Source organism: Eulemur rufifrons, chromosome 7 (assembly GCF_041146395.1).
Source record: "Eulemur rufifrons isolate Redbay chromosome 7, OSU_ERuf_1, whole genome shotgun sequence".
NCBI classification, from domain to species: Eukaryota; Metazoa; Chordata; class Mammalia; order Primates; family Lemuridae; genus Eulemur; species Eulemur rufifrons.
This window is the reverse complement of record NC_090989.1, coordinates 201,491,307-201,518,002: the sequence shown is the minus strand read 5'-3', so window position 1 is coordinate 201,518,002 and position 26,696 is coordinate 201,491,307. Positions and strand designations below refer to the sequence as shown.

The 26,696-nt window shown below is 48.0% G+C and overlaps 2 protein-coding genes across 4 annotated transcripts in view; one reads left to right on the top strand and one right to left on the bottom strand.

The window, feature by feature from the left end:
• Nucleotides 1-6,261, bottom strand: part of FGD3 (FYVE, RhoGEF and PH domain containing 3) — a 109,971-nt gene extending 103,710 nt beyond the window's left edge. The window contains exon 1 of the mRNA XM_069472093.1: nucleotides 5,889-6,261. Coding sequence (XP_069328194.1) covers nucleotides 5,889-6,261 — 373 coding nt within the window. The remainder of the gene's footprint in view (nucleotides 1-5,888) is intronic.
• Nucleotides 6,173-26,696, top strand: part of BICD2 (BICD cargo adaptor 2) — a 52,408-nt gene continuing 31,884 nt past the window's right edge. For 2 of the 3 annotated variants that reach the window (XM_069476281.1, XM_069476279.1), the window contains exon 1: nucleotides 6,202-6,499. In XM_069476281.1, the coding sequence (XP_069332382.1) occupies nucleotides 6,260-6,499 (240 nt within the window). In that variant the 5' untranslated portion in view covers nucleotides 6,202-6,259. Of the gene's footprint in view, nucleotides 6,500-26,696 lie in introns of all 3 variants that reach the window. The other variant, XM_069476280.1, reaches the window with a different exon arrangement.

Below are 26,696 nucleotides of genomic sequence, written 5' to 3'. Positions count from 1 at the left end.
TCTGGGAGGCCGAGGTGGGAGGATTGTTTTGAGCTCAGGAGTTTGAGACCAGCCTGAGCAAGAGTGAGACCCCATTTCTACTAAAAAAAAATAGAAAGAAATTAGCTGGACATCTAAAAATATATATAGAAAAAATTAGCTGGGCATAGTGGTGCATGCCTGTAGTCCCAGCTACTTGGGAGGCTGAGGCAGAAGGATTGCTTGAGCCCAGGAGTTTGAGGTTGCTGTGAGCTACGCTGATGCCATGGCACTCTAGCCCAGGCAACAGAGTTGAGACTCTGTCTCAAAAAAAAAAAAAAAAAAAAACACTCTAAATCATATTGATTTTCGTTGACACATAGCCAATTAAGTAATCCACTAAGATATGTACTTTTCACTTTATTATTATCAATTTTTTTATTCTGAGATTATCATAGATTCACATGTGGTTGTAAGAAATAAAACAGAGGTCTGGTGTACCCTTCATCTGGTTTCCCCATGTTTTCTTAAAAGAAGATAAACAAATGGCCAGTAACCACATGAAAAGATGCTTAACGTCAGTAGCCATTAGGGAAATGTGATCATTCACAACCACACAAATGGAAACCACAGTGAAATACCACTTCACACCCATTAGGATGGCTAACATTTTGAAAACAGAAAGTAATAAGTGTTGACAAGAATGTGGAGAAATCAGAACGCTTGTGCATTGCTGGCAGAAATGTAAGATGATGCAACTGCTGTGTAAAACATGGAGATTCCTCAAAAAGCCAAACATAGGATTACCACAGGCCCCAGAAATTTCACTTCTAGGTATATCTCCAAAAGATTTGAAAGCAGAGACTCAGACACTCGTGCAGCCGTGCTCATAGCAGCATTATTCACATTAGCTAAAAGAGTGGAAACAACCTGTGCACACCAACAGATAAAGAAAATGTGCCATCTTCATACAGTGGAATAGCATTCAACCATAAGATGCAATGCAGTTCTCATACATGCTACAATGTAGTTGAACCTTGAAAACACTAAGCCTGTTCGTGCTGAGCTGACTGCAGCCCCAAGGCATGGGGCTCTCTGCAGGGCCGCAAGGCTCGATCAAACCTGCAGCCAGTTCAGCTTCTTCCATCTCCCATCATGCTGTTTTCTCTTGCTTCCACAGGACTTGATCTCTAGTAAACATCTTTTACCCCAAACTGTCTCAGCAATCATTTCCCGCTCCTGGAGAACTCAACCGGTAACTAACCCCAAGCGACTCTGGTCAACATCAGCATGGAAATTGGTGATGCAAATATTTTGCTGCAACAGAGTGTTACAGTCTAATGCCAACTACCTTCCCTTCTCACCTCTCCATGCATGTGTGTGTGCGCATGCGTGCACACTCACGCACACTCACACACACTCCATCATGCCTGGCGGCCCTGAATTCCCTCCTCCCCTGGACCACATTCATCCACAATTCCACATCTTCGAGTCTCTGGGGCCTTCTCTCTGGGGTGCATTTTCTGTGACTGGCAAACACCTGCTCATCTTTCAGGACCCAGCCCACTCACACCCACTCTACTGTATTCTGAGTCCTCCAGACTCAGCGCTGCCCACCTCAGGCTCCCAAGTACCCTACATGCATCCCAGCAGCAGAGTTAGCCATTGAAGTCTGTCCCTTCTGCAACATGAGCCCCTGAGGGCAGGGCTGTGTCCTGCTTGCCCCAGGGAAGGGCTGGGGGTGGGGAGCTGGGATCTGAAGTCACATAAACCTAGGTTCAGATCCTGGGCTTCTCCAGTTGTGAGGTACGTGACCTTGGGCAAGTCCATTTACCTCACTGTACCTCAGTTTCCTGATCTATAAAATGAGAACAGTGGTACTTGCCTTGTAACTTGTGTGTGAGGCCTAAGAGAGATAGTGAATGTTCATAAAGTGCTTAGCATAGGGCTTGGAGCAGCTTAAATTCTCAAGAAGTATTTTGGGGTCTTCACCACCATCATCATTACCGTGTCTGAACTCCCAAGGCCTAGCACAGAGGAGGCGTTTATAGAATGAATGACATTTGGGCCAAAGATCCTTCGAAGTCATACAGCATGGACATGTGGGGGATGCCACATGATTTACCTTGCAGGCAGCTGATGGGGAGACAGGTTTGCTCTTCGGCCAGTCAGGGGCAGAGAGGAAACAGGATTCCAGGAGGAGGGGGGAATCATGTGGGCAGGCAGAGCTCTCCAGGGAACGGCAAGGAAGGAGAGGCTAAGCTGTCAAAGCGACCACATGAAGGTCAGGTTTGAGCTTGGGCATTTGTATGCACGAGGACCCTGCCAGCCTTCACCTGGGATCCTGGGGAGCCTTTGCTTGCCAAAACAGAGCACGTTGCCTGGGAAGACGTCACTTCCCTTTGTCCCCAGGTCCCTAGCTAAGATCATTTCTTCTAGATGGGGCCACTGTGCTCATTCACTGACATCCCCAAGTCCTTGTTCCTGCCACCTCTGTCAAAGCTGCCTCTGTTCTCCTGAGCATTCCCTCCTCCCCGTCGGAGGGGGCACATATCCAGAGAGTGGTGCATGGCAGGGCCAGCCTGGTCTGCGTCGCCTGAGCCCTGACCCCTGTGGGACCTTGGCTGGACTCCCTGATGTAGGCCAGGAGACTCTCTAGGCCTTGTCAAAGTGCCTGTTGTCTTGGAGCTGACATTCTAGGTGGAGACAAACAGTGCAAAGATGTCAGGGAGGGGCCACTCTTAAGAGTGTGGGGCTGTGGAGGTGGCTGGATAATTTGAGTTTGACTCTGGGAGGGTTTTGAGCAGAGGGGGGATGTGACCTGACTTGGGCCTAAGGGACCCCTTGGCTGCCCTGCCATGAGAGAACAGACTAGGGGAACAGGGAGGCAGGGAGGGTAATGAGGAGGTGACTGCAACAGTCCAGGCAGAGTTGATGGGGCTCTGGCCAGGGAGGGGCTGTGGGGAAGGCTAGAGGCTCTCATGTCAGGTGTGTCCTGAAGCAAGGCACACAGCCTTTGCTGACCTATCAAATGGGTGACGGGGTGGGAAGTCAAGAGTGATGCCAAGGATTTGGCCCTGACCCTGTTTCCTCATCTGTAAAACACAATTACAGATGGCACAATTTCCACCTCTCAGGGTTTTGTGAGGGTTCAACAAGATGTCAAATACCTGGCAATGTTGGGAACCCAGGCAGAGCTCAATAAGCGGTGGCCCATCATCTGCTGCTAGGAAGGATCAACCTGCCTCTCTTATCCTTGCAAGTCCTCTATTCCCAAAGCCTTGGCCTAGCCAATGCTTGTGCATTCTCTGGGTTTCCTTCAGGTGTCACCTCCTCAGCAAAGCCTTTCTTAATTCCCCCACCCTCACCTGTCAGACATCGTGGCTCCCATACTCCTCCTTCATGCCTCTAACCTTGATCTCCAGAGCTGTCCCTCCTGCCAGAAGGAAGCACCAATGGTAGTGATATACAGTCTGTCCGCAGCACTTAGGAGAGTCCCTATCTGTCACTGAATATGCCTGAGCCTTCCCCGGCCCCCTCGCTACCTTCTCTATGTCTCCAAGTTCAAAGCTCTGTGGTCAGTCTCTGCACCAAATTCCTGTGGCCCTTCCTCCTATGCCACAGGAAGCTGCAGGTGGGGCTGGGGAGGTTCCGAGTCAGGTATGCGTGTTGCCCCTCAGGTTGTGTAACCTTGGGTAAGTCACCAGGCAGCATCAGTCCCTCCCATGCTAAGTACTCACTCAAATAAGGCTTGCTCCTTTTCCCTAAGATCTCTCCCATTGAGAGGGAACAATTTGCCCAGGGCTGATATGTTTTCTGAGAACGTGACTTTCAGTGCTAAAAGCAGGACAGCCCCAGGCAAACCAGGATGGTTGGTCATCCTACTCCTACTACAGCCGAACTTATTAAAAATGAGTTTTTAATTTCACAAGCCAAAATATAACACATTCTCCTTATACAAATAAAACATCAAACCACTGAAAGAATTAGGGCTCCCTGGGGAAATGGCCAATCCCAGGTCTGGGACACAGAGAGTACAAGATGATCTTGGAACAACTTGAGCCAGAAATCAAGAAGTGCTCAAAAATTATGACGTTTTGAAAAGACATGGAGCCAGCCCGGAGGAGCTCCCACTGGCCAAATCTGCTACCACTTGGACATCAAAGCAAGTAAAGAGAGTAATGGATTGCAACCCACTGAGTAAAATAAGAATCCATGTATCCATATTGCTAATGAATGAATGAGAAGGGAATGAATGAGAAGGGATAGCTTCCTTACAGCACAAAGACAACTCACAAACGAAGGACTGATGAAAACAGAGAAGCAACTAGTGTAGTAATAATTAATTCAGGCCATTAGTATCAATTAGTGCTAAAACCAGTAGGTCAAAATTTGAGGATTAACAGGATATTTGCATGGTTGCAAAGTGTCTCCACCTACAACACTAATTACAAAGAAAAACCCCAGCATTGATCAGAGGGATGCAAATCGACATCATGTGCTGCCCAAGAGGGTGCTTTGAGAACTCAGCAACACCTCAATGGCAGTCCTGCCAAAAATGCATGACCTAATCTACCCATGAGCATTCATCAGTGTGTATATCACTAGCCTGCACTCATCAGAAAGGTCAGAGTGAAGGAGACTAAGGAAACCTACAACTGAATGTAACTAGATCCTGGATCCTGTAGCTCTCTCTACAGGGGAGTGTTGGTCCCTAATGCAATTGGAATGTGGACTGTGCATTGGATAACAGTGTCAGCACCCTGAGTGTTGTGATTTCTGTCGTTACGATTTCTTCTAATTTGGTGTTGAGGTCTCTTTCTTCAAAGTGGCCATAAGCCAAGATAGCCACTCTCTAGGAGAGCCCTGACTGGGTGTGGGGGGTAGTTACATTCTGACGTGTGTGTCAGATGAGATACAACCAGCAAGTAAAACCAAAATATGTGAAATAAAAGAAATTTATTATTCATAGGTCCCAGAAAAGTTAGGGGTGCCTAAGGGAGGGGAGACCAGCAGGTAGAGAGGGACAGGAGGGAGCAGGGGAAAAAGGGAAGGGAAGGAGCTGAGGAACGTGGGACTATGCCTGTATTAAGGTCTATGAGCGTCATCTCTTTGTGGATTGGCTAGTTTAAAGAAAACAGGAGAGAAAGATGAACTTATTTACATGACTGTGATGTTGACCATTAGGTGTCATGGTGGTCAGCAGTTGTGGGGTGTGTTGGATTTTGGGTCAATGAGATAAGGAACAATTGGATTATACCGCAAACAACCATACAAGGAGGGGAAGCTCTTGTTTTGTTTTGTTTTATCTAGGACAAAGGCGAAGGTACGACTGGGTTTCAAACACCTTAAGTCTGGACTAAAAATGGATGCCGAAGTAGCAGCTATATTAAACACATCTATGACACTGTACTTACACAAATGTCTTTATTTTTAAGAAATACAAGCCGAAGGACTGAGGGGTCCAAGGAGAAACTGGGCTAAAGTTCCCTTTGAACCCTGGGCGCCCTCCGCTGGCCTGTCATTCTTTCGGTGTCTCCTGCAGCCCGTCTCATTTCCACTCACAGACGTTCACACAGTCCACGCATGACACCGTCTCCGTGTTTTTATCCTAAGTCGTACACCGACACTTCAGGATGCGCTTCTCACTCGCCGCGTCCTGGGTTCTGTTCGCCTTGCTCGTCCCACAGTCAGGAACTCAGTCCCGCCGCTGCCTGGTGGGGGGGTGTTATCCCGGCAGTCGTGAGCCTACCTAGCTGCCCACTGCCGTGCGCTGGCTGCGATAAACACACAAAGCGCAGGGCGCGGCAGCCAAGCGGGCCCGCGGTCTCGGTACAGGAAGGCAAGGTCCCCAGGCCGCACTCACTCCACTGCCATCCGGAGCACTGGAAGGCGCCCGTGCATCCGGCTGTGACGTTAGCGGCGCGGACCAATCACGGCCGGCAAGGATGGGCGCGGGGTTCGACGGGCCTTGTAGTCAGCGCTACTCCCACAACTCCCCGGGCGGTATCGGCGACGGCGGCGGCGATGGAGGCCGAAGGCCCGCCCCCCCGCGGAGCGCGGGCCAATAGCGACCGGAAACTGGGCGGGCGCGGGGCACGACGGGCTATGTAGTCCGTGCGCGGGCTGCGACTCCAGCCCCCAGCGTGCCTCGCGCGCCCAGCTGGGAGGAGCAGTGCGGCGGCGCGGGCGGCCGTCGGGGCTGGGCAGCGGCGGTGGCGGCGGCGGCGGCGGCGGCGGCGGCTGAGGAGGGCCCGGCCTGCGGGAGCCTCGGTGGGAGCCGGCCCCGCGCTCGGCCACCATGTCGGCGCCGTCGGAGGAGGAGGAGTACGCGCGGCTGGTGATGGAGGCACAGCCCGAGTGGCTGCGCGCCGAGGTGAAGCGGCTCTCGCACGAGCTGGCGGAGACCACGCGCGAGAAGATCCAGGCGGCCGAGTACGGGCTGGCGGTGCTCGAGGAGAAGCACCAGCTCAAGCTGCAGTTCGAGGAGCTCGAGGTGGACTATGAGGCTATCCGCAGCGAAATGGAGCAGCTCAAGGAGGTGAGCCGTCGCCGCCCCGCGACCCCCGCCAGGCGCCGGGCCTGTAGGCGGTGTCCCTGGCACGGGGGGCGGCCAAGGTCAGCCTGCCCAACTGGGGATGCCAGAGGTGGGATCGCAGGGACGGCGGGGCCGCGGGCCGAGAGCCGGGGGACCCGGGCAGGATGCGGGGGTGGGTCCGCCTCGGCGGACGGGCTGGTGCTTGGCCGCTGCTGTGGCTGTCCACTTGCTCCTCTGTGGGCCTCGGCGGCCCGGGCAGGGCTGGGCTTCGTAAGAGCTGATGCTTTGCGGTGGTCGCTGCCCGGTGTGGGGCGAGGTTGAGAGGGCAGATGCTGAGCCGAGAGTTGAGGTCTTGGATGCGGGTGACCCTGCTGGGACAAACCGAGCATGGGCTTGGGTGGCCGCTGCTCTGTCATCTTCAGGCAAATCACTTCCCCTCTGTGGGCGCAGTTGCTTTCGCCTCGTTTTTGCTTCCATGAGTACCTCTGAGGAGGGGAAAGAGCAGGGACAGAGGCCTGAAGGAGTTGGAGCTCGGGGTTGCCGCTGCCTGAGGTCCCCCAGTATCTCCTCTCCAGGCCCAGTGCTCTGCCGTCATCGCCGAGATTGCACTCCCACCAGCTGGGATGAGTGGCTTTTCTTGCCCACTTCCTGTTCTGCCCTCCCTCCCGGGCCCTTCCCCTTAGCTGTGGTGGTCTGTGTTCCTATTGGATGGCGACCTCAGTGGCCTGTGTCATTCCCACTGTAGGGAGAAGAGGTTAGACCAGGCTGGCCGAGAGCCTCCGGGGGTGGGACAGCAGGCAGTGGGAGACCTGGGTTGTCCTCCTGGGATCATTTAAACACTAGTTTGTTTCTTACCATTCCTAACTCCCCAGCTCTGTTGTGGAGGTTACACCCAGGTTTGGACCCTGGCCCTGCTGCTTGGTAGTGATGTAGCTCTAGGTAGAAGAGGCCCTCCGTGAGCCTTAGTTTCCCCCTCTGCAAAATGCGGGTGCAGTATTGTCTGCCCAGAAAGGGTTGTTGTGGGGGTCATATATTTAGAAAGGCCTGGCATGGAGTCAGCCATGTAGCTTGTCTGTTTATTTGACTGGGTGCCCCCTACCCCACCTTACTCTGTCTGACAATGGGGCCATTTGCTTCCCTGGGGAGAGCAATAGGACCCCACTCCGTGATAGTGAAGAGGAAAGAATGAATTAATCCAAGCAGGTGCTTAAGTCAATGCTTGGGCAGAGCAGGTGCTCAGTCAGCACCAGTAAGTGACTGACCGTGCAAGCAGTAGCTGGGTCCTCCCGTATTGCCTTCAGGACCTTGAGTCTGTTGTCTGTCAGCAGGTATTGGCACTTTCTCCAAGCCAGATTCCACTGGCACTGCAGAAAGGAGCTACAGTAGGGGTGAGATGTGGCCCCTCCTGCAAAAGCTCCTTATCTTGGGGTTGGGGGGATGTGACAGAGAGGCTGGGGGCTGTGAGAATATGGAGCAGGAGTGGCCTCAGCCCTGTTTCTGGCCACCCATGGTGGGGCTCACCCGCTCCCTCCAGGCAGGCAGCACTATCTGTTAGAGTGCTATTCCCTCTGTGCACAGAAAGGCAGCTCCTCCCACAGAGTGCATCTTGAGCCCCGCCTGGACAGCCCCCATGGTCCCCTTCAGTGTTCACAGCTTGGGTTTGGCAGCGTCCACTGTGAGAAGAGACTGTTGCTGACCTAAGTTGTCCCCACTCTGGGGCCTTTTGGTTGTCAGCTCTTTGCTATTGCAACACAAACGTTTTGGCACAATGAAGAGTCTTGGCTCAATTTTGTGGTGTGTATCTGGAGGGCGTGTATCTAGCAGAATTGGGAAGAGAGTGTATCTGTAGGTGCTCTTTAAGCATCTACTTGCTTGTTTATTGTCACCTTCTGGCTGCCCCATGTACTGGCTACATGGCCTTGGACAAATTGGTGCACTGTTCCTGTTGGAACTTCAGTTTCCCCTTTGTAAGATGGGATGAGAATGTTTCTGCTCGAAGCCCCTACCAAAGTCTAGACTAACATGCATCAGAGTTTCAGTAGATGTTGCCAAAAATGTTGTACCAAATCACTCCCACCACAACAGTGTGCCTGTTCCTCATACCCATGCCAGCACAGGCTGTTGTTAGCCTATTTAATTTTGGCCAGTATTATAGTTGAAAATATTAACTCTTAATTTAAAAAACCAAGATTTAAGGAGACAGTAATTGTGGAGTTTTTTTCCTCTTGTAGAAAGGTGAACCACTTTAACTCTTTTAAAAGTTTTCTTGAACTAAAGTGGGTTAAGTTATTAACAAATCATGCCTCAAATGGAGTTGCTTGTATTCCTGCCCAGCATTTATAGAATAGAGTTGTCGAGGGGAGGAAGCTGGCTGGCTGATCTCGAGTAAGTGGGTTTATGACAAAGCTGAGGAAGGTCCCGTGGTGGATTAGTGGGAGTCAGTGCTGGCCCTGCTGCCTTTCTCACTAGGGTGGGAGAGTCAGGAGGTCTTATCTGTGTCCTCCTTATCAGCTGAGCCATGGTGTCAGTTAAGGTCAGGACTTGGGGGGGGTTCTCACTGGTCCATTTTGCCTAATCGCTCTGCTGGTGATTTCATGAGCCTGACTCAATAAGGGCCACATCTGTCCCCAGACTCACTGTGCCCTCTCCCTTCTGCTCCCTGGCCTGGTAGGGAAGAGAATTAGGTGGACTTTGGTCAGCCGCATGGTGTTCTTGGTCCTGAGTGGCTGTGGGACATCTTACTCTGTGCCTCAGCTGCAATTTCAAGGAGATGTGGATGCTGGGGTATGCACAGGCAGGGACTGTGGATGAGTGGACTGAGCCTGCTATCCATGTGATCCTTGTGGTCAGGGTATGGTGAGGAGGAAGGTCTGGGAACAGTCTTGGCTCCACCTAAACTCAGGCTCAGAGAACAGAGAACAGATCTTGTCCTCACTGCCTTGCTATGCCACCTTGGTGCCAAACTCTGGAGTGGCATCATCCTTGTCTGTGAGGTGCACATGGGTGGAACTGGGTGTCAGCCTGGGCACAGCATCTGGCACATGGCAGGTGTTTCATGGGTGTTCTATGGACTGAGCCTTGGAAGCTCTTTCCCACCTAACTGAGGCCTCTGTCTCCTCACTGCTGCACCTACAGCCCCTGCCTGTCCCCATTCTTGTCCTTGTTCTCTCTCAAATGGCTCCTGTTGTTGCCTCCTGAGAGCTGCCCTGAGCTGCCCTGACGCCCTCCTGAGCGTCATGCCCAGGCCCCCACATCCCGGCTCGGGACCACCCTTCCTCCTGCTAGTCCCACCCGCCCTTCATGCTTGAATGCTTTTCTCCAGGGAATCCCCCTGCCCCCGCCACCTTCTAGGCTTGCCTGAGCCCCTGCTCCCAGCACTTGGGAGGCTGGAGGAGGTAGAGGAGGTAGGGGAATTGGTGGAGGACCCTCCTCAAGGTCCATTGCTCAGAGTCCCCTACAGAGTTACAGGGAGTAAGACCCATCCTCCTTGAGTGTTTGCTTCCAGAGCAGGAAAAGTTCTGGTCTCCATCAAAGTGTGTAGTGGATTCTCCTGCTCCTCTAATAACTGCTGAGAACATCCTTGTGTCCATTTAGTGAGCAGAGAGCTGTTGGGGGCTGGGAGGCTCTGAGAGACCCAAGGGCCTTTTGAGGGGCTGAGGGTGGTGGTATTCTGCTGTTGTCATGAAAAAGCCTGGCTAGGGGTGGAAGTGGGGGTCGCGTGAATCTTTGGAGCACTGCAGGTGTCCCTAACCCCAGGGTCTGACAGTCAGGGAGAGGCACTACAGGCATCCAAAGGTGATGACCGTGTGGTGCCACTCTCATCACTGGCAACTCCCTCTTCTTCTGGGCTTCCCTTTCCCATCTACAGAATGTGGAGCAGGGAGTCATGAAGGAATTTTAGGGACCCTTCCAGTTTTAAAAATGTCCGAAACTTCCACCCAATCCTTGGTGCTGTTTCCTCCAGCGGCGCCTGGAGACTGGACCTGTATATCTCAGTGATCCTGGAATCCAGCCAGGGAATCTGCCTGGCCTCAGGCATGCGGCCGGTATGCTCCAGGCTAGCCCTGCCAGCATGTGGAGGCGTGGCCCTTGCCACCTTCAGCTGGATTGGAGGCAGGCATGGCTGTGATGGAGCAGCCTGTCTTTGGGGACACCAAGCATGCTTAGAGGCTTAGCAGGTGGGGCCAGAGAAAGGCCATGCCCCGCAGTGTGCAGAGCCTCTGGGCCCTGGAGGAGCCTGGTGCCACCTGAGTGGGAGAGGAGGCTGACTGCATGTGGTGTCTGGCCCCATAGTTTCCATACTGTGACTCCACAGGGGGAGTGTGGACCCTGCCTGGGCCCTTAGAGGCAGTATGGCCCTGGACAAGCCATTTTGCCTGTTTGAGCCACAATGGGTTAATAATGGTGCCTGTCACCTCCTCTCAGTGCTCCCTGAGCACTCTGTGGGGGCTGGGAGAGTCACTGTCCTTCCCTTGGATCTGAGGATCTGGCCCAGGTCCATGTGGGATTCCTACTGGCCCTCCTCTGTCATTCAGAGACCCCAGCCCCTTTGATGGAGGAGATCGATTTCCTCCTTATCTGTTTGGGGCAGCCCCCCTCAGCCAGACTTGCTTCTCCACGTATGTGGACCAGATGAAGGATATTACACACATCAGGGGTAAAGAAAGATTTGGTTTCTTCTTAGACAATACACGACGTGTTTGAGGTGGTGGCGGCTGGTGGGCAGGGCTGGCCAGGACTGTGTAGGCTCTGATGGGTGAAGTGTTGGCCGTAGACCGTGTGTTGTCCAGTGTTCAGAGTGTGGCCCCTCAAGCTGATCCCCAGAGCAAGAGAGGTCCCAGTGGGCGGCCTTGCTACCTCCTAGGGACTAAACCCTGCCATCTCAGGCCAGGTCTGGCTCTGTTGTGGGAGGTAGATGGAGAGGTGGGGGCTGAGAGGCAGGCAGGTGCCCCTTGCCACCCTCAGAGCAGTGCGCTATCCAGGCTCAGGCAGATGATGGGATCTTTGGGGAGGACTGGAGGCCTTGCTTCTTCTTAGAAGTTATTATGTTTTAAAAATCGTACATTCATTTCAAGCAGGAATATCAAAAAGTAGAGAGTGCAGTGTTGGCAGGACATAATGCATGACAAACATGGGAAGCCCTGGGTATTTCTGCCTGCCAGCTGTTCTTCCTATGTGACTGTGAGATACCCAAGACACCATAAGACAGGAAAAAGGCATTGTGCATCTATAACTTTCTTTTTTTTTTTTTTTTTAAAGATAGTTTCTTACTACTCTCTGGGTTACAGAAAAGTAGGTTAGTGAATAAAGACACAAAGTTTTCTGTAGATCCAAAGGTTCTGTGGCACTTCCAGCTTTTACTATTGTGTTAGTATATAAAGTAATTGTCACTGTTTGCTTTTTATAGTTTGCCTTTTTTAAAGGCAGGTTTTTGCATGGTTCCCCTAAAGAGCTCTGCTAAGTTTTAAAAGTTACCTTCTTTGTTGTAAGTTTTAGACATAACAAAAAGTAGGAAGAGTGACAGGGCGAGCCTACATATGCTCCTGCCTTGCATCCACAGTTTGCAGCTGTGGCCAATCTTGTTTCTGTACCTCAGTTCATCTTGTGCAGTTATTTCTGTAAGTACAACATTTGTTTTGCTGAGAAAATAAGGACTCTTAATCACAGTTGAATTTTCACACCTAAAAAACTAACAGTAATTCCTTAATGTCATCTGTTGTCCAGTCAGTGTTTGGATTTCCCCAATTTGGCTCATAAATTTCATTTTACATTTGCTTTGTTCATATCAGGAGCTAAGCGGGGTCTGCATGTTGCATTTGGTTGAAGGCCTTGTCATTTTAAAGATAGGGCCACAGGTGGCCTGTCCTGTGACCTCTTTCCCACTGTGCTGGGATTAGCCCCGGCTGCTCCCCCTATTCCTGTGCTGTGGAGAGTGCTGGCAGGCAGAGGTTCCCACTTTATCTTCCCCTGGCAGGCATCTAGCTGTTTCCTTTTCTTTCTGAAACATCTAGCCATGATGCCTCCTTCAGCTGATACGTGCTTGGCTCTTGCATTGCAGCATCATTGTCACCTATTCCAGTTCATCTGTTACGCCAGCCTTCACTGTATAACTCAGCACTCAGGTGCCACCTGAGGTAATGTCATCTAGTGAGTGTGTTCTGACTGACTTGTGTTCACACTCTCTAAACTAGAAGGGAGGAACTATTACTGTCCCCATCCCACAGTTAGGGGTGTCAAGGTCAAAGTGAGGACTGCCCATACTGTTACTAGCTGGGCAGCTGACTCCACCATTCTTGGTTTGACTTCTGTGACCTAGAACTGGGCCCTCCCTTCTCTGGGCCTCAGTTTCCTTGTTAGGCCAGTGCATCTCTGACACCCTGGTGGGTGGACCAGCTTCTCCCTCTAGTGACAGCATCATGGCGGGCTCAGGATGCAGCTGCTTGGGGGACATGTGTTGCTTTCTTCCTGGTCTCCCCTGGCCACTTTGCACTGTCCTTCCTCACATCCTTGTGCTCTCAGTACTACCCTCACACCTGCAGCTGGAGGGTCCTGGGGCTGATTAATGACCAGCTTGTCCATGAGACTGAGGGATTCCCCAGGTGTCCTACAAATGTGACCTTCTAACACAAATAGCACCTTATCATGGTTAAATTTGCATTTCCTTGTTCACTGATCAGGACCAGGCCAGTTTTACTTCTTCTATAGTTCTGCTATCATACTTTTTTTTAAAACGTGAATCTGTTCCAGACTGACTGATGTATGAAAGAACAATTTGAGCATAGTGAGCATTTGCCTATGTGCAATTTCATCATCAAAAAACACAGAGCCCTGCACCCAGCTGACGTGAGCCACGTGAGGAATACACAGGACACACATGCCCACATCTGGTGGTACAGCTTCCCATCCCATTTCAGAAACCCACCTTCTACCATCTCACCGAAGTTTGCCAGCTGCCAGCCTGTGACTGCATACCCACTAGCAAACCTCAGCTCTTTGTTAAGATAAAGTGTCATGTGTATTGTAGTGTTTTTAAACTATTTAACATGTGTAAAACTGTGCTGCCTTTTTGTCATTAATTTTTTGAGACAGAATCTCACTCTGCTGCCCAGGCAGGAGTGCAGTGGCACCATCACAGCTTACTGTAGCCTCGAACTCCTGGGCTCAAGGGATCCATCTACCTCAGCTTTTCAAAGTAGCTAGGACTACAGGCGCATGCTACCACATCCAAATAATTCATCATTATATTTTGAAAATAAACTACTTTAGAACAGTTTCAGAGTTATAGAAAAATTGCAAAGATAGTACACAGAGTTCCTATATATCCCACACCTAGTTGCCCCTATTATTAATATCGTACATTAGTGTGGTACATTAGTTATAACTGATGAACCAATATCAAGGTATTATTATTAATACTTTACTCAGATTGCCATAGTTTTTACCTAATGTCCTTTTTCTGTCCTAAGGTCTCATCCGGGATATCATGTTACATTTAGTTGTCATTGTGTCCTTAGGCTCCTCTTGGCTGTGACAATTTTTCAAACTTCCCTTGTTTTTGGTGACCTTGACAGTTTAAGGAAGATTGATCAGGTGTATTTTAGAATGTCCTCAACTGGACTTTGTCTGATGTTTTTCTCGTGATTAGATTGGGGTTATCGGTTTTAGGGAGAAAAATCATAGAAATAAGATACCATTTTCATTGCATGTCGGGGTACATACTGTCAACATGACATCACTGTTGCTGTTGACCTTGATCACCTGAGTGAGGTAGTGTTATCAGGTTTCTCCACCTCAAGTTACCATTTTCCCTCCTGTCCAAACTGTACTCTTGGGAAGCAAGTCACTATGTGCAGCCCACACTTGAGTGGGGAGTTTGTTCCTTGAGGGCAGGGTATCTGCATAAATTGTTTAGAATTTTTCTGCATGGGAGACTTATCCTTCCCCCCTTCCTTTAGTATATTGATATAGACTCATGGAAATTTATTTTATACATAGGGTTATAGTCCAAAACCATATTTTCTTGTTTAAATTGTTCCAGCTTTGGCTCTTGAGAGGTCTTTCAGATGGCTTTCATGCCCCTTTGACATATATTACCATTGTGACTTTTCATTTTCCTTTTTCTTTTTTTTTTAAACAATTTCCTACTCTCTAGTACTATAAGATGTTCCAGGATCATCTTGTATATTTTCTGCCCGTGCCCTAAAATCAGCCATTCTGCCCAAGAAGCCCTAGTTCTTTTAATTGAGAAAGGTGTTAGAAAGCAAGATCTGGTTGCTAGGTGTGTTAGTTGCTATTGAGGTATCTTGGATTCTAGGCTCTTTCATCTACAGAGCAAAGAGATATATGTGTCGCTAACTTATGTATATACGCGTCTATAACTAAACCCGTACATATATTTAGCCAAACATGAGTTCATACTTACGTGTCCAACTTTAACCCATTATCATGTGGATCATTCTTACCATTTCCCCTTGCTTATCTGTAACTCCCACACCAACAATGCAGCACTTGGCTCCCACCATCTGCCATACAATAACTTAATTGTTTTATTCCAGTCCACATGTACAGCAGTAACAGAATTGTTAACCTGGATCCCTGTGGGAAACAACTTTATCAGCTAGAGGACAGTGCTTTTGTGTAGTTCTTTTTGCCTCTAGCCTTACAGACTTATTTCCAAAGTTGTTTAAGTTAGCACCTTATTCCTCCATCCCCTTCAGGAAGGCTGTTTCATAAATTTGTAATACAGTTAGATTGTTTTGTCACATTCTGCATTCCATCCTGGATCCCCTGATTTCCTAAGTGATTCCTTAAAAATTCATATACATTAAGCTTGACTCTTTGTTCTATGAAGTTATCTGGGTTTTGATAAGTGCAGTATCATTTATCAACCATTACAATTATCATACAGAATTGTTTCACTGCCTTAAAAAAAATCTGTGCTTTACTTATTCAAACCGCAGTCCCCATGAACCTCTGGCAAGCACTGATCTTTTTACCATCTCTATAATTTTGCCTTTTCTAGAATGCCACATAATTGGAATCATACAATGTGTAGCCTTTCCAGACTGGCTTCTTTCACTTAGCATTATGCATTTGGGATTCATCCATGTCTTTTCATGGATTAATAGCTCTTTTTGGCCGGGCGTGGTGGCTCACGCCTGTAATCCTAGCACTCTGGGAGGCCGAGGCGGGTGGATAGCTCGAGGTCAGGAGTTCGAGACCAGCCTGAGCAAGAGCGAGACCCCGTCTCTACTAAAAATAGAAAGAAATTATATGGACAACTAAAAATATATATAGAAAAAATTAGCCGGGCATGGTGGCGCATGCCTGTAGTCCCAGCTACTCGGGAGGCTGAGGCAGTAGGATCGCTTGAGCCCAGGAGTTTGAGGTTGCTGTGAGCTAGGCTGACGCCACGGCACTCACTCTAGCCCGGGCAATAGAGCGAGACTCTGTCTCAAAAAAAAAAAAAAATAGCTCTTTTTTTATTTTATTTATTTTTATTTTTTTGAGACAGAGCCTCACTCTGTTGCCCAGGCTAGAGTGCTGTGGCGTCAGCCTAGCTCACAGCAACCTCAAACTCTTGGGCTCAAGCGATCCTCCTGCCTCAGCCTCCCGAGTAGCTGGGACTACAGGCATGCGCCACCATGCCCAGCTAATTTTTTCTATATGTATTTTTAGTTGTCCATATAATTTCTTTCTATTTTTAGTAGAGACGGGGTCTCGCTCTTGCTCAGGTTGGTCTCAAACTCCTGACCTTGAGCGATCCACCCGCCTCAGCCTCCCAGAGTGCTAGGATTAAAGGCGTGAGCCACCACACCCGGTCTCTCTCTCTTTTTTTTTTTAATCACAATAATACTATATGGGTGTATCACAGTTTGTTTATCTATTCACCTATTAAAGGACATCTTGGTTACTTCCAGTTTCGGGTAATTATGAATAAAGCTGCTACAAACATTCATCAAGTTTTTGTGTAGACCTGAGTTTTCAAATCATTTGAGTAAATACCTAAGAGTTCAATTGCCCAGTCATACGGTAAGACTGTTTAGCTTTGTAAGAAACTGCCAAACTTTTCCAAAGTAGCTGGGTCATTTTGTGTTTCCTCCAGCAACAAACAAGAGTTCCTGTTGCTCCACATTCTTGCTGGTATTTGGTTGTGTGGGTGTTCTGGATTTTGGCTGTTTTAATAGGTGTTTAGTGTAATTTTGTTTAATTTGCAATGCCCAAATGATATATGATGTTGACCATCTTTTCATATTCTTATTTGCCATTTGTATGTCTTCTTTAATGAGGTATCTGTTCTGATCTTTTGCTCATTTTTAAATTGGGTTGTTTATTGTTGAGTTTTAGGAATTCTTTGTCTATTTTGGATACAGGTCCTATTTTGCAAGTAATTTCTCCTAGTCCGTGGCTTGTTTTTTCATTCTCTTAGCAGTGTCTTTGACAGAGCAGAAGATTTTTATTTTGATGTCATTTTTGCTTTCATGGGTCATGCTTTTTGGTATTTATAACCTCAGTCACCAAACCCAAGGTCACATAGATTTTTTTTTCTCCTATTTTTTTTTCTAGTTTTCCAGTTTTGAATTTTCCATTGGGTTTAAGGTCTATATCTAGATTCATTATTTTGCTTATGTCCAGTTGTTCTAGCTCCATTTGTTGAAAAGACTATTCTGTATAAATTGCCTTTGCTCGTTTGTCAAAGATCAGTTGACTATATTTGTGGAAATCTCTTCTGGGCTCCCTATTCTGTTCCATTGAGCTATGTGGTTATTCTTTTGCCAGTACCCTGCTGTCTTGATTATGTGTTACAGTTTTTTATTATGTTTCTATCTCTTTTTATGTATCTCTGATGAAGTTGTGTCTCTAACTCATCTTTCCCTTAAGCCCTCTGGTTTTGTTGTGTGATTTTGCACTGCACATTGATTTTTAGAAATGCATGTGTCATAGGAATCAGGGACTGAGTCCCCCTCTGCCTTCCTGACTAAGGTTTGCCAGGGGGCTCAGGTCATTAGCCCTGGACTGGCAGGGATGGTCTTGGTCACTGCTGACCAGTGATAGTCCTTCTTTTCTGTTTTTAATCTTGAGAAAAAGCAATAGAACGTACATGGTTTTGGGGGAAAAAAACCAAAAAACTCATCCAGTATAGTTGGTTAGATTCTTGATAAAGGATGACTGTGATATTTCTCTTCTTCCAGTGTGTTTTTCTGTCCTTGTTTTTTAAGTCAGTCTACAGGACAGAGTCTTCATGTAATTAACCTTCTATTTGGGCTCAGCTCAGGGTTGACTCACTCCTGTAAAGCAGCCAGGGGAGCTGCTTAACTTAGTCATGTGTATTTTGACTGAGGCAGCAATTAGGGGAAGGGTCTTGAGTCAGCTACTGGTCAGATCTGGGTTTGAGTCCCACCCAGGCATTCACACAGGCAGAAGCTGGTGCTGGGTCCCTCCTGAAGTGTGACATACAGTCCTCCTTTGGGGTTTCAGATGCCTCCTGTCTCATGTCAGTGCCATTTCCACCCTCGCCAGGCTCCTGGTTAGCTGCTGCCACTGGAATCAGTGTTGCTACTGTTGTGGTTGGACTGGGATGTGGCCCAGGCTGTCTCTACAAGAGGGTGTCCATGTATGAGGGTCACATGACAGTATAGGAGGGACCTGCAGGCCTCTCTTCGGGCAGCCTATCCAGGCCATGCGTGCCAGGACCAGACATCTGGGCTTGGACTGCCTCTTGGGACACGGTAAGTCCCAACATCCTTCAGTCTGAGCATTAGGCTCTCACCTTGGGGTGTTGCAAGCCCTTTGCAGCAGGTGACCTGCAGGAGACTGCAGGATAGACATGTACCCAGGGTGCCTGTCACTCATCAGGCTCTCAGGTGAGTGTCAAGACATTCTGAAGGGCATTGACTCCTGCTCTTTCTTGCACCCTGGCTACGGCACTGCCAACAGGTCTGTCCACCTTGCAGAACTTCTCTGGGCAGATTGAGCATTTGTGTTGTCACAGCGTGTGACTATCTTTCTTCTCTAGCTCTGTTCTCTTAGTGTGTCCTGCAGCGGGAAAAACCCAGGGGGTTGTAGAGAGACAGTCTAAGGTTGAGGTTCTCCTGCCACTTACTGACTGTGAGCCTTTCTGGCCCTTCCTAAAACAGCTTTAATAAGGTCAAGAAATGTGATGAGGGTTACAAATGAAGTGAAAAGAAACCTGGACTGCTGCTAGCTCTCCTGTGGTTTCTGGCCCAGCCTGGCTCAGGCTACTCTGCCTGCCGAGCTATCCTCCCCTGGCCTGGAACAGATGTGACCTGGACAGCTGCCCATCAGGGCCCCCAGGCTGCCTCGTCCTGCCCTGACGGCAAGCTGTTAAATGGAGGTTTGTGTTGGGGCAGCCAGCTGCCGTGAAAGACAAGGGCTGGTCCCCAGGCCCCAGAATGGCCTCTGAGTACTTGGGTGGGGGAGCCAGGGTCCATGGGGACCTCTGCCAGCCCTGGATGCAGCTGGCCAGAAGCCTGTCTGCTGACACTGGAGCAATTAGGGTGTAATCTTCTCTAAATGGCACCCAATTCTGACTAAATCCCTCCTACCCGGGGATGAATTCCCAGTTTTCTAAAAGCAGCTTAGCATTTGGACACTGCCCAGGGCAGCTAGGGTTTGTGGTTGGTGATGGGACAGCCACTGCAGGTTGATGTGGGCCTCACAGAGGAGGGGCCATGGGTGGGCAGGGGCTGGTAACAACCACCGCAGCACCGCGCTATTCCCTGTATGGGCACCTCTTCGGGCCCTTGGTCCTAGTGATCCCCGTATCTACAAGTATAGGTGCTCCTAGGGAAACAGAGGCCCAAAGCCACATGGTGGGAAGGGTGAGCCAGCTCCCCTCAGCCTCCTGCCATGTGAGGGACAGATGGGCCTACAGAGGGGCCGGGTCCGTGTTCCTGGAGCTCTGCCAACACAGTGCTGGCCATGAGGGGGATGGAGGTGAGGACCTGGTCTAGGAGCCTGCCAGGGGGTTTGGAAGGGGGCACACCAGCATGCAGATCCACTTCCCCAGCATAGCCAGGGGTCTGGTGCAAAGTGCTTTTCCACAGAGCTGTCCAGCTCCTGCACTGGACACGATCCTCTGAGATGAGCACATAGGAGGTGTTCTTGGCAGGGTGGGTAGAGGGCAAGATCCATTTCACCCCTTGGATCCCTGGTGACATCCTGGCTCTGAGATGTGGTCTGATGGAGACCCAGTGGGGAAGTCACAGGGCTCTGTCGAGCCCTACAGAAGGTTCTATCTTTGTATAGGAGCTTGGCAAGCCACCATCTTGGTGGTCCTTCCCTAGAGGCTGCTGGAGAGCCCCGCTACCACCTTCCATATTGATGTGAGGCCCCATTTTCAGTCCAGGCTGCATTTTTCAATGCGGCCTCTGACCTCTGACATGTTTGGACCAACTCTGGCTGCTGACTAGATGATTGTTTTATTGAGCTCTCATTTTTAAAAATCAAGGTATAATTTGTCTATAAGATGCACAATTGTGTACACTCATGTGGCTGCCCTGCAATAAAGGTTACCCAGAAGTGCTCATGCCCTTCCAGTCCGCCCACCAGTGTGCTGTCTGCCTTCGCCTGCAGTGATTAGGTTTCTTCGTACTTGGTGTACAGACTTTGGAGGAACTCATGGTCATGCGGGTCAGGAATTTTCTCACTTCTGAGCAGCGTCTGTGGTATTATCGTACCACAGTTAGTGGACTCTGGGCATTGGCTGTGTTAGCTCTCGGAGTGCAGCCACTGTGAACCGTGCACCACGCTTGATGTGGACATGTGGCATGTCCTTCCACCTGTCTCAGGTGATGCCCACAGCAAGGCCCTCGCCCCCTCATGTCCTCACATGGACATGGCCCCCAGCCGGGAGGCCAGCCAGCCCTTTCACCCAAGCTTTGTTCCCTCAGTAACCTGTGTCTGGGGAGGGAGGGACCATGTGTCAGGAGGGAAATGATCCCCACAAATTATGAGGAATGGGGCTCGGGGACCACTATGACTGGCTTCAGCCAGATCTGAATTAATAGGCACTCCAGGCAGGGCGCGGTGGCTCACGCCTGTAATCCTAGCACTCTGGGAGGCCGAGGTGGGCGGATCGTTTGAGCTCAGGAGTTTGAGACCAGCCTGAGCAAGAGCGAGACCCCATCTCTACTAAAAATAGAAAGAAATTATATGGACAGCTAAAAATATATATAGAAAAAATTAGCCGGGCATGGTGGTGCATGCCTGTAGTCCCAACTACTCGGGAGACTGAGACAGGAGGATCCCTTGAGCTCAGGAGTTTGAGGTTGCTGTGAGCTAGGCTGACGCCATGGCACTCACTCTAGCCTGGGCAACAAAGTGAGACTCTGTCTCGAAAAAAAAAAAAAAAAAAAAAAGGCACTCCCCTGTAAGCCCAAGCTTTCTAGATTCCACGTTAAGACCCTCTCAAGGGTTGAGTCATAGGTGTTCACGCCCCTGGGAATGGAAGTTTCCAGTTCTCCAGGTGCTTCTGAGGTACAGGGTGGGTTGGGGCACTGGTCAGACAATCAAGTGCCATGGGTCCAGGTCCAGCCACTTCTGGCTTGTCAACCTCCTCTTTCTTGCTTTTTCTGTTAGACCCACTTGGGGAAATGTTTATAGAGATGCATGTTCTCAGAGTTCAGTTTCTCACCTGTGAAAAGAGCTAATACCTCCCATGAGAGAAGCTGATGAGCTTATTTGGGGCAAACTAATTTGCAATGACACCTTGGGATTATTGCCCTCCCTCCCCTAAGCACCCCAAGTTCTCTTGCTTTTCTTTTAATAGCTGTGTTGTCCTCTGTCTTCTGCCCTGCTAGGCCCTCGTCAGAGCTGGAGAGGTGATCACGGCAGCCCAAGGCTGGAGGGACTTGCAGGGATAGGGAGGGGGCATCTGGACAGAGCAGGCCCAGCAAAGATGGGGACCACCCACCTCCGTTAGGTGGGTCCCAACCCTTGGCACACTGCCTTTGCCTGTCCCTCTCACACATCTCGAATGCTTTCTGTCTTAGATCCGGGTCATTACTGGGCTAAGCAATAGGCAGGGATTCCAGTGCACCTTCCACTCATCCCCTAACTCTGTCCCTCTCTCCTGGCCCCCAAGTTCTCCTATGCCTCCCTCTCAGGTTTGGGTTCACTTTCTGCTGGTGCTTTGTAGCTACTCTAACTTGTTTTTCTTGAATTGCTTCCAAGGCTGTATGTCTATCTGTGGGGTGGCCTGAAGCATTTTGGCCCTATGTAAACCCTTTTCTTTCCATTTCTTTTCACCATTTCCTGACCAGACCGTGTTCTTATATCAGATTTTTCTGAAATGCACTTATGGAAGTTTGATCTTTCATCTTAGCTCTGATACCATCCGTTTTCATCAATAACATGTAATTAAATTCCCTGTGGTACATTTGGTTTGGGATTTTATTAATCTTTTAAACTATAATTACATATAGTAAAGTGCACAGACTTTAAGTGCATGTGTGTATGTTGGCAACTACACGTATCATCCTGGGGTACATCTGTAGGTTGTTACCACTCATTGCTGCATGGGGTTTGTTTGTGAGGATATACCATACTTCCCTCACTCATTGTCAGATAGATAAGCAGCATTAGGGTCATTTTCAGCTTGGGGCTGTTAGACTGCTCCTGTGGATGGTTGGTGCCCATTTCTGTTGAATGGAATGGCTGGGGCAGTGTAGGGTGGGCTGTCTTCCAGAGTAGCACAGGAGTGTGTGGGAGCTCCTATCCTCACCCTCCTCACCCCTGGCCCTTGGTGTTGTCTTTGTTTTAATACTAGCCATTTTGAGCAATGTGTAGCAATAGCTCATTCCAGTAGTAATTTGTATTTCCCATAGACCATTTCCTGTGTTTGCTGGCCATTCAGAGAGCCTCTTTTATGAAGACAGTGCACCTGTTGGATGTCTGCCTTTTTCTTATTGATGTATAGGAGCTCCTTATATATTCAGGGTACAGATCCGTTTGCCATCAGGCAGAAGTTCTGACACAGTGGTACAGCAAAAAGAGCTGGTGTGAAGAGGGCAAGGGACAGTTCTGTTCCAGCTATGCTTCTGCCCTGTTACGGCCTTGGCCTCTTGGAGCCTTAGGTTCCTCCTCCATAAAATGGGAATGTGAATTCTCCTGAGAACTTTGAGACAGGCATCAAATGAAATAATATGCTTAAGGAGCCATATAGAGTAGTAGCTGTTATTGGTACTATTTAATAATAATTTTTTTTTTTTTGTAAAATGGAGAGACTTCACACCCACTAAGAGGGCTCTAATCAAAAGATAGACAATAAAAAGTCCTGGCAAGGATGTGGCAGAATTGGAACCTGCCTGCATTGCTAGTGGGAATGTAAAATGAGGTGGTCATTATGGAAGCAGTTTGGCAGTTCCTCAAAAAAAAGTTAAGGAGATACTACATGACATAGTAGTTCTGCTCCTAGGCATATACTTGAGAATTGAAAGGATACATCCACGTGAAAACTTGTAGATGAATGTTTATAGTATTATTATTCATAATAGCCCCAAAGTGGAAATAAATCCAAATCCCCACCAAATGATAGATAAACATGTGATCTATTCATACAATGAAATATTATAATATTTGGCCATAAAAAGGAATTAAATTCTGGTACATACTACAACATGGATGAACCTGGAAAACATTATGCTAAGTGAAAGAAGCCCGTTACAAAAGATGACATGTTTATTGTATGATTCCATTTATACGAAATGTCCGGAACAGATAAATTTATAGAGACCGAAAATAGATTGGTTATTTTCAGGGTCTGGGGAAGGGAACTGGGGAGTGACTGCTCATAGGGCTGGGATTTCTTTGGGCGGTGATGGAAATGCAGAATTAATGGTGATGGTCACTCTGTGAATGTGCTAAAACCACTGAATGGTACACGTTAGAGGGTGAATATTATGCTGTGTGGATTATATCTTTAAATTTTTTTTTTAATGGAGGTGAGGGGGAGAGTCTTTTTGCTTGCTAAATCTTTTAGATAAATTTCACTATTATTCTGAAGTAATCCCCAAAAGATTTGAGGCAGCTTCCTTCTAGGTCTGTGGCTGTGATGCCCACATTGCATGAAGTCCACATGACAATTTGAGGAATAATCTGACATTCAACTTATGTTTAGCCTTTCTCATTAGTGTATTTATTAAAATAATTTCTTTTAATAAATCTCGTGTTTCTAGTTAAATTAATATCTGGGGGTTAATTTTTTTTTTTAGGTCAAGATTATAAATGTAACTTCTCTTTTTTATTATGTATTCCTAACCTGGCACTTTAATTTAGGGGATTTTGTGGGTATCTTGGGGTATTTGAGATCACTATTTGACCTTTTGGGGCCTGTTTCTTTTCTTTTCTTTTTTTTTTTTTTTTTGAGACAGAGTCTCGCTTTGTTGCCTGGGCTAGAGTGAGTGCCGTGGCGTCAGCCTAGCTCACAGCAACCTCAAACTCCTGGGCTCAAGCGATCCTTCTGCCTCAGCCTCCCAAGTAGCTGGGACTACAGGCATGCGCCACCATGCCCGGCTAATTTTTCTATATATATATTTTAGTTGGCCAGATAATTTCTTTCTATTTTTAGTAGAGACGGGGTCTCGCTCTTGCTCAGGCTGGTCTCGAACTCCTGAGCTCAAACAATCCACCCGCCTTGGCCTCCCAGAGTGCTAGGATTACAGGCGTGAGCCACCGCGCCTGGCCCTGGGCCTGTTTTTAGCACATTTCTAGACAAAACTGTCACCTGCAAAAAAATATGGAATTAATTTATCCTTTCTTATGTTTCTTTTTTTTTCCCTGGTCTTCTCTTTTAAATGTGATGAGAGGGTACTCTGGCTTTGTCCTTTTAAGGGGGATAACTCAAATGCATCTTCATTTACTAATGCTTCTCCATTATTTATTAATGCAGTCCATTTTATTTATTATGTTTGCTCTTGTTTTAAATCTAGGTAGATTTACTATAGCAATAGGTGCTCTTTTTATGACATTAAGAGAGAGGATTACCACATCCATTTTTCGAGAGCTTCAGCTGAGAAGAGCTTTAGGCCAAATTACAGGGAAAGTATCTTGGCATAGATGGCATTTTCACTTCCTTTTTAAACATTAGTTTGTCTGTGGCAGAAATGGTAGTCTCCTTCTGACATACTAAATGATTTACTTGTTATGCTTGTAGGCCTATCCTGTTTCATAGCGGATGCTGGGTATAGATTTTTACAATTGAATTGGTTTACCCAGTTTTATGTTCCTGGGTAAGGTCTTATGATCACAGTGAATAATTTTTAAGGTGAATTGTTGCCCTCGTTTGCTGAGTTTTTGCATTCAAATTAAGCATGAGATTGATTCGTGAGTCCCTCCCCTTTAGAAGGGGAAGATCTGTTGAGATCAGTGAATGAGTTCATAACACATCTGTTGAACATTCCCATTGAGTTTGCAATGCCCTCCCTCCTCCCTCCTCTTTTCCCTTCTCATTCTTTTTTTGAGTGGATATGGTAGTGGACAGAGATGCTTTAGTTCTGGGCCTGGGTTGACATCCTGCTCTGCCACACAGCACCTGAACTACCTCTTAGACATGCACTTCCTGCCTTGGCTCTGCGGTGAGATGGGCTTGCTGTTGCCAATGTCTGTCTTGCCCAGGGCTGCGGAATGGAACCAGCGATGTGGTAGCTTAGTCTTCACATTGTCCATAGGGACTGAGACGGGCCAGTAAGTGCTTAGTTCCCTGGTTTAGGGGTATGTGCTCTGCACAAACCTACCAGCCTAAGTACAGTCATTAGCAGGTTAAAAAAAATTACACTAACATAGTTGCTTTGCTTTTTTTCTTTTGTTTCTGGGTTTTTGTTGTGTCACTTCCCCTTTGTGAGACTTTTGCCTTGTTACTTTGTTCAGTTTCTAAAATCCTGGAGTAGAGAAGGTGTTCCTTTTTATCATTAATGTTTATTTTTAGTGCAGACACCCCCCTCCCCAAACAGAACACTGCTTTGGCAGTGATCCTGAAGTTTTGATATGATATTTCTATTTTTTGTTTATTCAGTTTCCTGTTATTTTGTTCTGTGTGTGCTCTCTGATACAGATATTATTTAAGAGATCATTTTTCAATTTTCACATGTTTGGGTACATGCTAACATTTTCTCATAGCTTATTTTTTAGAAAAATTTTAGGTTTACAGAGAACTTGTAAAATACTGTTTTTATTTTTCTTCCACGGTGCACAGACACATAAATGGAATTTATTCCTATTTTAGCTTGCTCTGATGTCATTCCTCATCCCCTTGTGATATCATTTCCTTACAAAAAAGATCTATCTTTAAGAGGTTATGCCTTCAGTCCTGCTGTTGAGTTTTCTGTTCCTGCCAATCCTGATTTGCTTGCAATTGCTGAGCCCACAATCTCTTGCTCTTTGCCTAGTTGACACTTGCATGTATTTCACACTAGGCTGTTGGGGTCATGATCAGTTTAATCAGCCTTTGATAGTGCATTTAATCTCTTAATGGTATAAATTCTGTATCTCATATTGTCAAGCTTGTATTTATATCAGCTTAATAGGCCTGAGCCCACTCTTTAATTTAATAAGGCTTGATGCCATTTGGTCTCCTGTGGAGTCCTGGTTATTCAGTGCTCTGAATAGCATACGGGGACATCCAGAGTGGAGCAAGATCATGTGTGTGTGTAGCCTCCAGCATCCCCCATGTCCTGCAGGCCACCTCAGCTTGTTTCCAGGCTTTGGAAACACCAGATTCCTGTTTGACTCCATCGAGTATTCAAGCCCTATGGCTTGTATGTGGCAGATTTTTAGGGGACAAATCTATCATGCATTCAGTATTTACTGAGCACATGACTGTGAAGGCAGTGAGCATTGGACCTGAGCTGCTGTTGCCTGGCTATGCTGATTTCTCTGCCTCCTTCTCCCTTACAAGGAGTAAAATTGTGGGAGGAGAGGTGGGCCTTGCTCCAAAGGCCATGTGCCCTCCCTCAGGGACAGAAGCTAGCAACTACCCTTTGTGGGCGCCCTTGCCATCCAAATGCGAGGTTCTAGCAGGGATACCACTTCCAAACAGAAGAGGGGATGGACACTTCAGGGGGCTCCTCACTGTGGTTGGGGGAAATAGAGAGGCTGGGGCACTGACGATCAGTGAACAAGTGAGTCTGGTCATTCTGTGATTCTCCAGGATGTGAGGCTTTGGGGTCTTGGCTGACTGATC